This window comes from Phalangium opilio, unplaced genomic scaffold (genome assembly GCF_054372755.1).
Source record: "Phalangium opilio isolate 3A_F unplaced genomic scaffold, DU_Popi_V2 ptg000017l_1, whole genome shotgun sequence".
NCBI classification, from domain to species: Eukaryota; Metazoa; Arthropoda; class Arachnida; order Opiliones; family Phalangiidae; genus Phalangium; species Phalangium opilio.
In genome coordinates, this window is record NW_028324151.1 from 7,310,146 (window position 1) to 7,325,800 (window position 15,655).

Below are 15,655 nucleotides of genomic sequence, written 5' to 3' on the forward strand. Positions count from 1 at the left end.
AATTCCATCGACTCTTTATTAATTGATCACAAAATAATCCTCTTTTAAACTCTCTCAAAAGATACTTACGAAGTTACCTTTCCCTTTTCGAAGGACTTGTACAATCAAAGCTAAGATGTACCGAAAGGTACCGTTACACGAATGAAAAGCATTGTCAAGTTATCAAGCACTAAAAGCTCCGATAGCTTAAGGCGACGATTCAAATGGCGTATAATTCATATTCATAATAATTAATCAACAACCACTTCCTTACAACACAGACTAAACATTATACATAACAATCTACTTCATAAACACAATCAAAACGCGTGACAATCCCCTCATTGCTACAGACGAAAAAAATTATAAGTTGAAAATTGTTACTATTATAGAGTTCGGAATTTGGGCTTCCTACCCCTAAAGCTTATATTGATTAGAAACCAATATGCAGGATAAGAATCCAGAAATGGTAATATGAAAAAAAAAACGGAAACTGAACATACGTGTAAACATTATTAAAAGGGAGGGGGGGGGTGAAAAAATAATTTCAACTCTTGATTAACAAAAGAAAGGAAGAGAATCTCTCTCTTTTTTGTCCCGGGGCTGCTACAATAATAATAATAATGGCTTCATTTTCAATACGGCGGAAACGACGACACAATATGTATAACTATCTATAGTAAATATACAGGGTGTTTCATAAAGGGTTGAAAGTAGAGACGTGAAATTACTGTAATTTTTAAAAATGGTCATTTACCGGGTAAATTACCGACTAAAATTTCGGAGTAACAAAAATTACCGTAATTTATGGTATTTTATACTTTCACAGGCTTATTATCGCGATAATTTACGTAAATTACCGCTAAATTACCATTTTAAAATTACGGTAAGATATAAATTGGTAATTTACGCGGTATTTGGTTGCAAGTCCGAAGTACAATGGGTTATCACTGCCTCCCATATCTATTAACAAAAGTATATAGACACAAAAACAAAAAGTAGACTTCTTTGAAACTTGTTCGCGCCGTGTAATATGAGAAGCCCTCCTTTATCCCAGAATAATGTCGACTCCCCTCTGCGTATAATTACCTTCCCGACCGTGGCACAGGGAACAAGCCCTGAATAGGCTCATAAAGTAGCAAAAATTAACGTTTAGATCGCCAGCATCACGTAAGTCTATTTTATATAAACCTATGACGTCAAGAAACTCTTCCCTGGTTGGTTAATTCGTGTAGGCAGTAGAGGGGAGTGCAGTTTGCATGTCGTCTACAGCCAAAGGCAGGGAATTGTTAATGAAGTGTACTTTTTGTTTTTTATATCTATATACTTTTGCTATTAAGGCCTGTGCATATTGGGGGTGATAATTTTAGGGGGGGGAGATTTGGTTGTATAGGATTGCCAAGATTGTAATCTAGATTTCGCTGATTTTCAGCATGCAGATTTCCATGCTATAGTGGATTGCAGGAATTTGAAGAGCGACGTCATTTGGTGAGAAACCTTTTGGAACACCCTGTATGTATACCCCCCGACTTCATAAATAAATTTTCCTCTCCGGAAAAGGGAACGTTCAGTTATTTTTAATAAATTGGTTTCATTGTGATATCGATCTAAAGAGTGGTTGAATTATTCGTACATACCTTCTGACCAAATCAAACGAATGAGTCAGAAATCAAGGGTTCCTTCTATGCTAGATGTTATCAGAAGCATATAATAATTATCTTTGAGAGAAGTGTACTACAATGCTACTTCTCTTCGAGAGAAGTGTACCAGCACAAAGCAATGTAATTGTAACATGATTCTTCCCAACATCCCTTTCATTTGGAGCAAGGTTACTAAACCGAAGCACATACGCGGTAAATAGTTCCCTCATCATTATTAGCACTGCTTAACTATTTGCCAAGGCGCATGCACTTCAGCGTTTTTGTCACGCGTCAAGACAATCAAGGTTTGTGGGTTGATTGCTGAGGATTTAGTATCAAACCGTTATAGTATTCACTCCACTGTGTGATGCCCATCTGAAGTTTGATGAAGAGGTGAGCCTGGGAAGAATCATGTTACATAACTAAAGTATTAATGGGATACAGATTGCCATCCTTCTATTATCCCCTTGTGCTAATAGGAATGGCTCTCGCGTACTTTTAAACGGTTGGAAATGAACCTTAGTTATAACGTCAAAAGGCGTTTGGTTACATTTCGAACCTCAACTTAAAAACAAAGTCCAATTACGCTCTAGAGTCACTAATTGTTAATGCCTCTTAATTGGCGCGTAAGAGACGCTGGCAACCTTAAACACCAAGGTCACTATGGTCATACCGATCCATACTCAGGCGCGTACAACTAACATAACAACATTAAGTATGGCGCTTCATATTGACACAATGCAAAATTTCTTAAGCAAGGTTCGTTCCCACGTTATAGACAAGGGGTTTTGGGTGAAAATCGGATGGTCAACACTAAAAGGATATTACTTCTTAGTGTTGAACTGTCTAGGCCTCTTAGCTCTACCTCACCATTGTTATTTATCTCGAAAAGCCCCTCGCTCACAGTGGGAAATCATAGCTTGGGAACCACTGAAAAATTCCCTAATTATAATTGGAATTAAGGAAAGACCACGATTAAATTCCATCGGCTAATTTGAAGCCTATGCTTGGCTCTTTTAGAGCGTATACTCTAATTTGTAAAGAGCTAAAAACTTGAGACCATTTGGGCCCGCGTTCCATCTGATACTTAAATTTCTTATTTTACAAAACTCCTAATTTCAACTAGGTTTTTTCAACTGCGAACTTCTACCGTTGGTATAAAAAATTAAAGATAGATTAGTTTTTTTCTCTTTTAAAAAATATTCAAGTTAACAAATTTAGTTTTTCGTATATTTTTTACATTTCATCGTCTTATAATTATAATTTTTACATTTAAAATTTGGACTATTTTTAAAATACGGGAAAACCAAAAGTTTTCTACACACCAGAAATAAGGTATCCAATTTATCCTATCGAGTTTCATACCATAAGTTCATAAGATATGTTCCATAAGTTTATCACTGTTTACTGAGAACTTGTCATGAAGTGACGTAGGTCATAGATTCAGGGTAAAGCGAAGCCTGGTGAGGCGCTGTCAATGGCTTAGTACAGACTAAATAGGAAGATGTAAGTCCTGCAAAATTAACCGAGTGTAGGACTTCAATTCTCGCTTGTCGTTCTCAAACTAGCTCGAGCTGTAAGTCTCTAGCATTACGAAGTATAGGAAGCGTCATACTTATGGAACATGGCTTATAAACTTATGGTCATACTTACTATAATATTACTTATGATGTAAGGAATATCGTGAAAAAAAAGAAAACGTGTGTAACTTGACGTACTGACCATTAATAATTACCGGACGTTTCAACCACCCTTTGCAAAGACCTGGGAGTGAGCTCAAATTTATATTATCGGCCAGGCTCAATGATTCTATTTCACTTTTCATCGTGAGATTTTAGCAGACGCGCCCGCGTTGGTTAAGAAGAAAGTTCGAAAGCCTACAGCACACTATTATACTTTAATTGAATCAGAAATTCAGAATCTATCCTTTTGATCAATCGAGAGAATAAGAAGAAGCCATAGAAATTAATATACCTCGGGTTGGTGGGTGGGTTCATTTGGTTATATCGCGGTCTTTATTCCAGACATTATTGCTTCATTGAAAACCACGACCTTTTCAATCGTTACTGCCATCAAGTTTTTCTCCAATCGAAAGTGACTACCGCTAAGGTTGAAGGTAGAAGATAATTAACCCGAAGTACTAATAAAAATATGTTTCTTATTTTTTTGACATTAGTGAATGTTTCTCTTGGCTGTGTTTTTCAAGTTCAATTAAACGATGCTTAATTAGGGGTCAAACATAAAGGTTAAATGTTACGGATTAATGGTTAAGGGTTTGCGAGTCCAACCAGCTTGGGAAGAACTCAACCAAACCAATTCTAATGAACCTTCACCTAGCGTCACTGATATCAACCTTTCAGTTTAATCAGGGATAGATTTAATTTTAGAAGTAGGAATGGAGAACGGATAGTATTTACCTCAGTCCGACTCATAGCCCAGTATAGAGCCCCTCCCTCCAACACGTAACGAAAATTTTAAATTATCTTATTGGCTCACTTAAACTACGTTATGATGACGTAGTTGACGGGGACGGCGAAAAATACGTAATTCCTTTTTACCTCTGTCGCTATGACCCGCCTCTTCTTTCATACCCCTCCGTCCCGTGGAAGGGGTCCGGAACTTTGACGCGCGCCCAGATTACTCCGTTCTCCATTCCTACTTCTAAAATTATATCGATCCCTGGTTTAATCAATTGGGTTCACCATCATAAAGTCAAATGAAATCGTACTTTCGCGATGATGAATTACAAAGATCAACCAGTTTTTTTAATGTTTAGTTAATTTACTTCTAATGACGCCGGTACAAAGGTTTTTAATAAGAACTGATAAGATTAAAAATTGAGAAGTTAGTCGTTTTCCTGCATGGGGATAGCAAGGCGATGACGTAAGTGTCCAACGATGACGGTATTATTAGATACAACTCTACTCCAGTCGTTTGACAAATCTTTTACGAGTATTAAATTACCCCCGGGAACGTTGTCAAATTAGGTCAAAAGATCAGCGGTTTTTAAATTGGGGAATCTATGGCTTCTATAGAGACAAGAACGTGTCACAAATGAGAGTCGGATTTATTTTAATTTGTTTATTACGTATGCTTGTCTAAATGCTAATGAGGATATTTTAATTGCTACCCCATAAAGATATATATACATATATATTTTGAACCGTCTATGTGGTCTATATTTGAAAAGGACATTTTGTAGTAGTGTATTTTAGCATTTATAGTTTATTTTTTTCGTAAGAAATTTCTGGACCCTTGAATCTCTCGTCTAGTTACGTCATACCCTTCTATCTCTTACCTCGGCGTGTTCCACTTTTAAACAGTGTAGTGAAATTTCAACGTTTCAACTTCTTTGGGGCTCTGGTCCGTCCCAGTTAGCACGTTATAGCAACTTATACCTCAACTGAATTTAATAGGTCTACCGCTTTAAAACATTTACCAAAATTACAGAACAAATCATACCACACTATTCCTGATGCACCCTTAGGTTTTGGTATTGCATTATACGTTAGACACAATGAACTACCCTTGACACCACCATGGATTAATAACAATAGAGCTATCTCAGTTGTGACGTTATTCCCTAGGTAAAACGTCACGGGCTTAACTTTGGCAGTAGGCGGCCATGGTTGGTACCGCTTTGGTCCTAAGGGCAAATTGCATGGGTGACGTCACACTAACGCTTCTGAATCCGATATAGCTCTACATTGGTGTTTGTCAGATCTAATATACAAAAGTATACATGTTCTGAAGAATAAAACATTGAGTACATCGCTTTTAAACCATGACACGTATGTTGGACAGATTAGAAGTCGGCGATGCGACCGGACACTGATGTTTATTTTAAGTTTCAGTTTCGATAAAGCTGGCAACTTATTACCGGCGGGAGGGGGGGGGGGTTCATATGGTTGACATCTTAAAGGGGCTGACCAACTCCTCTCCTTTTTACCCACCCGCAATGCTAAGCTGTATGAGGAAGACCGTCGTTTGTCCCAGGGTCCGAACAGCCCCTTAACCTTAGGAACGTCACCAATTCCAGAATGCCAATACTGAACTCTGAACCATATGATGGCGGTCTATTCACTTGCACCCCTCTTACACTCTTCGAGAAAACTTAATTACCATTTTCCTATACCTCATGTCAATACCCGTTTAAACCTTGCCCTTCCTTCCCAAAACGGTTCACGCTAGAGGTAATTAGAGAGTTTAAGAAACTCACCGACAAACGCGTAGAACTTTAATTTAACAAGAACTTTTATAATGAACAACGAAAAACACCGATGATGTTAATGGTTTGAATAAACTCCTGATTTTGCAATACCTCTAGAACGCTACGTTTTTGTCAATTTCTTAGACTGTAACTAATCACTCGGCATAATTTACAAAAATATCAAATCTAATCAATAGATAGTTTTAATCAAACGACAGTTTTTATCTAGCTGAAGTCTGGTGCTTTTATGAGCCATAAACAGAACACAATTACAATTAACCCCACCAACAAAACTAAATAATTATAATCTTAATTATGAAACAACAAAACAACTTACTTGAAATCGACTTTATTTCATCACACGTGTCGCACGTAACATTGTCAATAAAACTTTGGACTTCCGTGCAAAACTTGAAGCAAAACCCACTGGCAGTATACTTCGACTATTAGCTCCGACTGTTAGTAATTGCTTATAGATAATCACTCTGGCTTCGTTTTTTTCAACGCGGCAGTCGGAACACCCCGCGCGTTCATCGTCCTTTTAAAAATTGCGCATTAAATTTTAACCCGGTTTCCCGCCCCCACCTAGGCATTCCACCAGAGCAGCTCCCATGGAATGGAAGGCGCGCGCTAACCCAACGCCAGCTCAGCTGAACCCAAACTGAAATAAAGCGGGACATACAACTTTTAACCTGACACGCGACCCTAGTGTCTCATAATCGCCGCCAGAGTTTCTAACTCTAGATGGCGAGATTCTATTCCCCCTAAATTATTGATTTAATAAAAAATGCTCCCACCGCGAGTCACAGAGCTCTGTAGTGTAGTTACTCAGGTGCACGATACAGAAAAAATGAGTTATGAATATTAATTTCGTCAGGCCTAATTATCGTCCATGAATTATCAAGTATTTTGAAAATACTGCTTCAAGACACAAATAATAATTTAGGTTGAGTTTAAAGGGGCTGTGCGGCCCATGGGACAAACGACGATCTTCTTCATAGAGCTTAGCATAGCTGGTGGGTAAAATGGAGAGGGGTCGGCCAGCCCCTTTAAAGTCAGGTTTAGGCCTTTGCAGCCCGGGTTCCGGCACCGGGCCGGGGGAAGAGTTGTGCTAAAATTAAATTGATTTACTACTCATCATGTTTACTCTTCCATCAGAAATTATTAATGGGTTTTCGTTTGCCTGAGGACAGTTCTGTTTTGGTTATTTTTCAATTTCTAGGAAGATAGGGTCTATGTTGAAGGTTCCCACAAGTCGCTTGCTCCCCCACCCGGGGAGGGGGTAATTTGATTCAGGCGCCATTGCTACAGCGTTGGCGGATTTTCAGAGAACTAATAGACATAATGGCCAGAGAGAAAGTATCCAGGGTGTGTATAAGAGACTTGTGGAACCCTTTAATAACCAGGGATTATATTATAAATCTTTCTAGGGCGAATACTAAGAGGCCAGCAATCATAGATTTTCTGAGCTGGGAACACTGTTCGTTGCATAGGGTAATTGTATCTGTCAACCCCCCCCCCCTGTACCATAGCCCACTCGATCATTCGCTCAACGACCAAAGCTGCTCAACTCATCTCAGCGCGTGATCTCTACAAAGCGCCATCTACCACCAAAATAAATATCATTGGGAACAAAATTGCACTGGGAGCGGGAGCAAATAAACCTTATTGGGCTTCATAATCACGTGACTTTTTAAATTTGCCACACTTCACCTCTTTCTAGGGCGAATACTAAGAGACCAGCAAGCATAGATTTTCTGAGCTGGGAACACTGTTCGTTGCATAGGGTAATTCTATCTGTCACCCCCCCCCCTCCCTGTACCATAGCCCACTCGATCATGCGCTCAACGACCAAAGCTGCTCAACTCATCTCAGTGCGTGATCTCTACAAAGCGCCATCTACCACCAAAATAAATATCATTGGTTGGGACCTAAATTGCACTGGGAGCGGGAGGAAATAAATCTTATTGGGCTTCATAGTCAACTCAGTGACTTTTTAAATTTGCCACACTTCACCAATAGAAGGCGCTTCATCTCCCAACTTACCCCTCCCAAACAAATCTCCACCCTTTTAGTGAAACTATTTATACTTGTCTCCCAACTTGTTTTTTTTTCTAGCCCTCTCTACATAATGTTTTAAAATAATTATATAAGTAATTAAACAAAATAAATAAAGGAACAAAAATATAATTTATTTTATTATCTTCCAAATCCAGGTCAAGAAGAATTGACCTTAAAAACTTTACAAGTTTTGTCTTCACTAGATGTTATAAACTTTTGCCCGTCACTTGTCAAAATCAAATCTAATATATCTTCTTTATGTCCCCTCCATTCTTCTTTGGCTTCTCCTGTTAAGGAATCCCATAATTTTATAACTCTGTCCAGACAAGCTGCGTAAAACAAATTTCCATCCGGTTGCCAAACAATTTTAACTATAACACTCTGAAAATAAATAAATAAATAATTAAATTAATTAATTAATTCCCAATCTTAAAGGGTGGGTGAAGTAGAAAATCAAGTGATTTTTTTATCGATTCTTCTACTAATTATAAAACCAGTCTGCATAGTGAAACATTCAGGAAATAAATACTTCCGAATGATTTTAAAATTATTTCAAATTAGGTTCAGATTTTAAGGATAATTTTAAACAAGGACTTCCGACCAATCGCGTAACGCCCTGCCTTTTTACTAACAAAATTCTCGTGGCACGTTCCGTGTTGAATGAAATTTATCACGAGATTTGATAAAATTCGCGCGCGACGTGATAATCATAATCGTGGCGAGAGACATGGAGCATGCGTGCCACGAGAATTTTGTTAATAAAAAGGCAAGGCGTTACGCGATTGGTCGGAGGTCCTTCTTTAAAATTATCCTTAAAATTTGAACCTAATTTGAAATAATTTTAAAATCATTCGGAGCTGGTATTTATTTCCTGAATGTTTGACTATGCAGACTGGTCTTATAATTAGTAGAAGAATCGAAAAAAAAAAAATCACTTGATTTTCTACTTCACCCTCCCTTTAAGCACAATCTTTCTTACATCATCTCTAACAGTATGTCTTGCCATTTTACTAGGAACATCCCATATTGTTATGGTTCCATTTAGAGTTCCAATGGCTAAAGTGGAAGACCTCGATGAAAAAGCCAAAGTTTCAATAGAAGAAGAATCTATTTCAATGGTGTTTAAAACTTTTCCGCTATTAGTTGTAATTATTTTAACTGTGCCATCAACAGAGCCACTTGCTAATAACGAATTGTCAGTAGAGCAATCAACTTTGGTTACACCTTCAGTGTGAGCCGTTGCATCTGTAATCAAATTTAAGGATCCATGTTCATATGGATCAATAAATTCACCAAAAAGGTGTTCAAATCACACCTGTTATGGCAAAAATAACCCCAACTTCTTTCAAATCCCATAATCTTAACGATCCATCTTCATAACCTAAAAACATTCTCTTTCCTAAAGGTTAATTAAACAGTTAATTACTCTACCACAACTCTTAAAGGGAGGGTGAAGTGGAAAATCAAGTGACTTTTTATCGATTCTTCTACTAATTATAAGACCAGTCTGCATAGTGAAACATTCAGGAAATAAATACCAACTCCGAATGATTTTAAAATTATTTCAAATTAGGTTCAAATTTTAAGGATAATTTTAAACAAGGACTGCCGACCAATCGCGTAATGTCCTGCCTTTTTAGCAACAAAATTCTCGTGGCACGTTCCGTGTTGAATGAAATTTATCATGAGATTTGATAACATTAGGCGCGCGACGTGACAATTGTGGCGCGAGACATGGAGCACGTGCCACGAGAATTTTGTTAATAAAAAGGCAGGACGTTACGCGATTGGTCGGAGGACCTTCTTTAAAATTATCCTTAAAATCTGAACGTAATTTGAAATAATTTTAAAATCATTCGGAGACTGTATTTATTTCCTGAATGTTTCACTATGCAGACTGGTCTTATAATTAGTAGAAGAATCGATAAAAAAATCACTTGATTTTCTACTTCACCCTCCCTTTAATCCGAATCCTACACAACACATTTTCAATTTTGCTATACCATCGTGTAATAAAGATCCAGCAGAAACTGGACTTCCGAAACTGGGAAAAGTTTTTGTTATGCCACTTGGTATCAACCACATCCAAGCATCTCCGTCCGTAGTTCCAGCTAAAAGGATATTGGCAGCTTTATGCCATTGCATCCAACCTAAATCCGTTGTTTCAAATTCCCAGATTTTGGATTTCGTTTCGACTTTCCACACTTTTATTATCCCTTTCATGTCTCCTGTCGCTACTAAAGTTCCGTCATGGTTGAAACTACAATATTCTACAGAATCTTGGTGTTCTGAGATCAAATTAATATTTAGTATAATTAATTTCGGTTTCATTACATAATGAATCCAAAATTAACGAACCTCTACACTCAAATATGACATTGCCAGTTTCTAAATCCCAAACATAGGCTTTATCATCACCGCCACCCGAGACAATCATAGTGTTGGACTTATTTATGGCGCAACAATAAACAGAATCTAAATAAGTCAATTAATTTATTTATGTTAGTAAAATCATGGATAAAGAATGCGCGTGCGGAAATTTGTTTTCACTCTACAGGATAGGCAACTCCCTATCTCGAACGACAGCTTATTCTGTTTATACTCTGTAACAACATCGGTTGTCAGCACGTGCAAAGCTAGGTCTCTATGTAATGTAGCCTTGCGCATGCTGACAAGAGACAAAAAACTTCAGGATCTTCAGGATTTAAAATCGTTTAAAATATCCTGAAGTTTTTTGTCTCTTGTCAGCACGCGCAAGGCTAGATTACATAGAGACCTAGCTTTGCCCTTTCTGACAACCGACGTTGTAACATAGTATATACAGAATAAGCTGTCGCTCGAGATAGGGAGTTGCCTATCCTGTAGAGTGAAAACAAATTGAAATTTCCTCATGCGCATTCTTTATCCATGGTAAAATAATTAAGTTTTGGGGGTGTACCCTATTAAGGTAATTTTGCTTTAAAGTGGAATAAGTCACTTTAACATCTTTTTATCCTTAAACTTTACTAGCCTCTAAGGGCCTTAATCTTAATATAATCGAAATCTAGCATAGAAATAATTTTTAATTAAAATACCTGTATGTTTGTCAAAGGTGAGAATGGAATCATCAGAATAATTTTCATCATCATCCATACTTTCTTCCCCTGAATCATTAAGTTCATTTTCCAATTCAATGGCTTCAATTTCAGCATCGTCAATTATTTCCAAATCTATTTACATTTAGTAATTAATAAACTACGTAATTAATAATCAGCGCGATACCCAATACAAACAACATAAAGAAATGGCACCCCTTTACCTTTCACTACATTACGTTCTATGGGTAGTTAATAAAAGTGCCACTACTCTATTATAAAAACTTAAGCCTTAGTATAATGGTATTTTTCTTACCATCTTCGCCTACTGGTATATCATCATCGCTGTCACTTTCCATGATAGGAGGTGGAGTATTTAATCTCATTTTATCATGCATTTAGTCAGTTTTAATTAAACTTTCATAAAAAAGTAGTGCCGATTACTCATCAGTCAACAACGCGCACTCACCCACCATGTGCTTGGTTTAAAGGGACACCAAAATAGCTTCTGCTTTTGTTTTTTTTCAAGGGCACGGAAGGGTTACTATTGATCAGGGAAATATTTGAGGTTTGAAAAGGTGGTGACACATGGGGGATTTAGTTTAAATCATCTGCGATTCTGAAGACACAGACCCACGGGTCAATTCAATGGATAGTTATGCCCACCGGAGTTCAGTCACCTTTGTGGTGCTTCATCGCACGTTTTTTGTTTCGCTCGTGCCGATTTAAAGTAAAATTTAAGTTTTCATATCTTGTGCTAGGCTTAGCGCTTTTTCACAACGTATTTACAATACAAAATTGGTTTTAAATAATAACGGTTTCCGACGTTTCTCTTACTATATTATTTTTATTACAAACTACAAAGTCCCTTACCTTCTTCGCTCCTGCTGGGAAGAGGCGTCGTGTTTTGCGTGATCGAGTTAGCTATGAGTCAATTTGCAGGAATAAGGAATTTTTAAAGGGACAATGGATTGATTGACTTGAGTTTACTTCCTGATTTTAACAATTACGAATCAAATTATCACTTGACAACTGAACAAAAAAGTTAAACTGAGGGTCCATGAATATCTGAGAACATCCTTAGTTCCTTATCCAGAGAAAACCGAAAATATTATTACTTCGCGCCAATTTTTTTGGCTTTAGTAAGCCTTGGACAAGAGCAAGGGATAACCTCTTCCTTTAATAACTTGAAACTGAAACTAAGAAGTTATGTCTAACGGTATTAACGAAGTTTGGTAAGAATTGAAATAAATTTTAAAATTCTTTAATCAAATTTCAGTAAGATAAAATATCTTGTAATTACAGTTACATTAAAAACCGCTTCCAAGAACCTCAAGCAGGATGGAACTTCATTCTTCCTGATGGATCAGGTATTCCCATGATTATTGACTCAGGCGCGACATTTTCATTCCTGAGTCGCGGAGCTTGGCAAAAAACTCGTAAGTTGATGAAACCAGTGGACTTCAACATCCAAGTATCTACCCAAGTTCGCAACACAATTCTGGGATATGTTGAAGACATAACCTTTAAACACCCACCAGACACAATACATTTTGATAAATTACTCGTTGTGGAGGGAGATGAAATTGGATTATACTTGAATTTCCTAACACTTAACCAATTGGGTGCCAGCATTGATTTTAACACCGGAGTTTTGGATATAAACTTGCAAAAATTAATGAATCAAATGTCAATGATCGAAAAACAAGAACCACTACCCCCACCACCACCCCCACCTCAACCGGAACCTTGCTTACAAGATATGTCCTTACCCCAAATGCCATTTGACAACATGTACGGCGTTCCCCAAAATCCGGTTCCCCATTCTTACCCGGATAACAACATAAATATTGTACCTATCGAAAATCCACCGCAACCGAGCGATACGAGAGTTCTTATCCCAGTTCCTAGAGAAAACCCTCAGAAAAGATCGTGCAATCGAAACAAACGTAGCAGAGACAGGCGGAACAGAATTAGTAATAAGAATACTAATAAAACAGTCACGTGTTTCTTATGCAAAAAACAAGGTCATGATGGAAAAAATTGCCCAAATAACAAAGAAACTCTTAAAGTCGAGACACATTTTGCGAGTGGCAAAAATGAACAAGAAAAGCACAAAAGAAACCCTCAGTTAATTCCAGTCAGTGCAAATGCGGCAAATCGGAATAAGAAAAGCAAACCGAAATCTCAGCAACAAATGAACAACCAAAGGGGTGATAATAATAATAGTAACAACAGCAACAGCAACAGAGCGCAACGAAGAAGCGAACAAGCTAAATCCAATGTTAATTTAGTTCAAGTACCACAAATGAATGCTACTGTTCCCCCCTTTATGCAGCAACCAAGCCAAAATAGTCAGTTCAACAATATGTATTCTCCTCCGAACTATCCCATTATGAATCCAAATTACATGAACGCCAATCAACAACTTCATCAAGTGCCTCAGTCCAATTTTGGTAATCCTGTTTTCAATACAGGATACAATAGATTTATGTAATATAAATTGCATGATGCATTTTGTACCCTGTTTTCTAAATTCTTTTTTTTTTCTTTACTCATGTCATGTGTTTTTCATTAATAATATTAAAATAATTTCCTTCTCTTTCCAAAAAAACTTAAAAAAGTGTTTAATGTTTATGTACAGTGTCATTCATTAAACAAATTCATCTCTTTGAAATAATAAAGTATTAGGTTATATTCTTGGTTTTATTTTCAGTATCGTGCGTTTAAACATAATTTTTAATGTGAATTGCGTTCCTACAACATGTTTCCATTAGCTTTGATGGTTAAATCATGGATAAAGAATGCGCGTGCGGAAATTTGTTTTCACGCTATAGGATCAGCAACTCCCTATCTCGAACGACAGCTTATTCAGTATATACTCTGTTACAACATTGGTTGTCAGCACGCGCAAAGCTAGGCCTCTATGTAATCTAGCCTTGCGCGTGCTGACAAGAGACAAAAATCTTCAGGATTTAAAATCGTTTAAAATATCCTGAAGTTTTTTGTCTCTTGTCAGCACGCGCAAGGCTTGGTTACATAGAGACCTAGCTTTGCGCGTGCTGACAACCGATGTTGTAACAGAGTATATACAGAATAAGCTGTCATTCGAGATAGGGAGTTGCCTATCCTGTAGAGTGAAAAAAAATTTCCTCACGCGCATTCTTTATCCATGGTTAAATTTCGAGTCCCAAATGTTTCCTATCACTGGCTTTATTCTTCTTACGTTTCTTTGTCAAGTACTTCTCTAATCTTCCAGTTTCTTTCAAAGTTTTGAATTTTTCAACAAGTTCTTCTTTGCGTTTATCGGATTTCGTTTTATAAAAAGGATTCTTGCCCTCTTTCAATTGTTCAGTCAATTCACGCGATTTTTCCAAATTCTTCAACCTTTCTTTTACTTTCTGGGCTTCAGCCTTTTCTTTGCTTTCAATACGATTTATTAACATCCTCAATCTCTTGCGTTCATCAGGATCAGTTTCTTCTTTCAATTCATTTAAAAGTTCTTGCTTCTCGTTCTTTTTAAATTCATCGAGAAATTTGTAGGTTTGTTTAAAGACCCTCTCATCAAAAGCGCCAGAACGCTCATCAAAACGTGGATCTCGAAATTTCGGTTTTAGTTCCAAAGGCTTAGCGGTTATAGGTCTCACTTTGGATGATTCTTCTCTGGGTCTATTTTTATTAGCTCTTGAAAATGTTTTCTGTCTATTTCGTGATTTACTTCCAAATATCGTTTCCGCGTACACTTTGGTTCCTAAAGTATCTTTTAATTTACCTATTTCTTCAAAAGGAACGTCGCGCAAATCCTCATCCAACTTCATTTCCATGGTAGCGGTCATTTTGAAACTTAATAAGCAGACAGCGTGGGTGCAAGAGGATTGAGCAAGTTCGGATTTGGGTGCGGGTGGGGAGGAAAAGTACAACCTACGAAATCCAACTTATCGAAGCGTTGATCATAAGTTATTTTCTATAAATATGACGCGAGAAATGACTCCACCGCGTTCCTAAGCGTTTGAAGTTTGTGAACGCCTCATTAAGGGCTGACGCTTTATAAGAAAATGAAGTCACCTACCTCACTCCACAACTCCTCTCACTAAGAAAGTCACACTTATGGAGGAACTCTTATAAACTTAAGTTAGCACAGCTATCAGAAACTGTTCATATGGTATTGATTTTGAACAATTAGAAAGTAGCTTGAGTCTTTCACGCTTCTTGAAGGAGAAAGATGGAGCGCAAACCCCGATACCTGTAACCTTGCCTCTATACCCCCACGTAGGCACGGAAGTACTCTCAGCATCCTCATCGTTTACATAGGGTCGTATAGTATGGAATAGACCATTTCGATGTAACTAAGAGGGAAGGTCACGGGGGTAACACTTTGCCTTCCATCTCGCTTTTAGTCTTTTTGTATCATGTGAGTGCTCAGAGACGGCAATGTATCAACCCCCCTTGTATGTCCCAATACTGAGGATTGCCTACCCCCTTTTTTACACCAAAAGGTCTATTGTAAAGGACGCCATCTCTGTCTTAAAAATAGAAGCTAGTTCTCATACAAATACAGTGGCACTAAGCGGCAGCACTTAACAATCACCAACCAAAGGGGCGTGGCGTGCGCATGGTGCACTGAGAGTTTCAGTGCAGCAAGTCGCCCATCTTAATTTCCACTCCACCTTACTTCATTTCTCCCTGGTACT

The 15,655-nt window shown here is 37.6% G+C and overlaps 3 protein-coding genes across 4 annotated transcripts; 1 reads left to right on the forward strand and 2 right to left on the reverse strand.

Annotated features, from left to right (window-relative positions):
• Positions 1-8,000: 8,000 nt before the first annotated feature.
• LOC149702850 (angio-associated migratory cell protein) lies at positions 8,001-11,510 on the reverse strand. 2 transcript variants are annotated; one of them, XM_089866756.1, is made up of 7 exons: positions 11,281-11,510; positions 10,965-11,099; positions 10,249-10,365; positions 9,894-10,178; positions 9,206-9,289; positions 8,870-9,135; positions 8,001-8,271 (listed from the first exon to the last, which is right to left on the reverse strand). In XM_089866756.1, exons 1-7 carry the CDS (start codon positions 11,360-11,362, stop codon positions 8,047-8,049), a joined length of 1,194 nt encoding a protein of 397 aa, XP_089722882.1. In that variant the 5' UTR covers positions 11,363-11,510; the 3' UTR covers positions 8,001-8,046. The 2 variants fall into 2 exon arrangements, with proteins under 2 accessions (XP_089722882.1, XP_089722883.1); XM_089866757.1 differs by lacking the exon at positions 10,965-11,099.
• A 387-nt stretch (positions 11,511-11,897) lies between these two features.
• LOC149702851 (uncharacterized) lies at positions 11,898-13,661 on the forward strand. The gene is made up of 2 exons (XM_089866755.1): positions 11,898-12,199; positions 12,270-13,661. The coding sequence occupies exons 1-2, from the start codon at positions 12,174-12,176 to the stop codon at positions 13,459-13,461; spliced, it is 1,218 nt and encodes a 405-aa protein (XP_089722881.1). The 5' UTR covers positions 11,898-12,173; the 3' UTR covers positions 13,462-13,661.
• LOC149702852 (ribosomal RNA processing protein 36 homolog) lies at positions 13,635-15,295 on the reverse strand. Its single transcript, XM_089866758.1, has one exon. The coding sequence runs from the start codon at positions 14,798-14,800 to the stop codon at positions 14,141-14,143; it is 660 nt and encodes a 219-aa protein (XP_089722884.1). The 5' UTR covers positions 14,801-15,295; the 3' UTR covers positions 13,635-14,140.
• Positions 15,296-15,655: the final 360 nt, after the last annotated feature.

Excerpts from the sequence above, each read along its gene's own strand:
- LOC149702850 (XM_089866756.1), bottom strand. The coding sequence starts at position 11,362 with ATGCATGATAAAATGAGATTAAATACTCCACCTCCTATCATGGAAAGT. Across the intron at positions 9,290-9,893 it reads TGGATCTTTATTACACGATG|GAAAGAGAATGTTTTTAGGT; the intron begins GTATAGCAAAAT and ends ATTAACCTTTAG. Across the intron at positions 9,136-9,205 it reads GGTTATTTTTGCCATAACAG|ATGCAACGGCTCACACTGAA; the intron begins GTGTGATTTGAA and ends ATTTGATTACAG.
- LOC149702851 (XM_089866755.1), top strand. The coding sequence starts at position 12,174 with ATGTCTAACGGTATTAACGAAGTTTG. Across the intron at positions 12,200-12,269 it reads AACGGTATTAACGAAGTTTG|TTACATTAAAAACCGCTTCC; the intron begins GTAAGAATTGAA and ends TTGTAATTACAG.
- LOC149702852 (XM_089866758.1), bottom strand. The coding sequence starts at position 14,800 with ATGACCGCTACCATGGAAATGAAGTTGGATGAGGATTTGCGCGACGTT.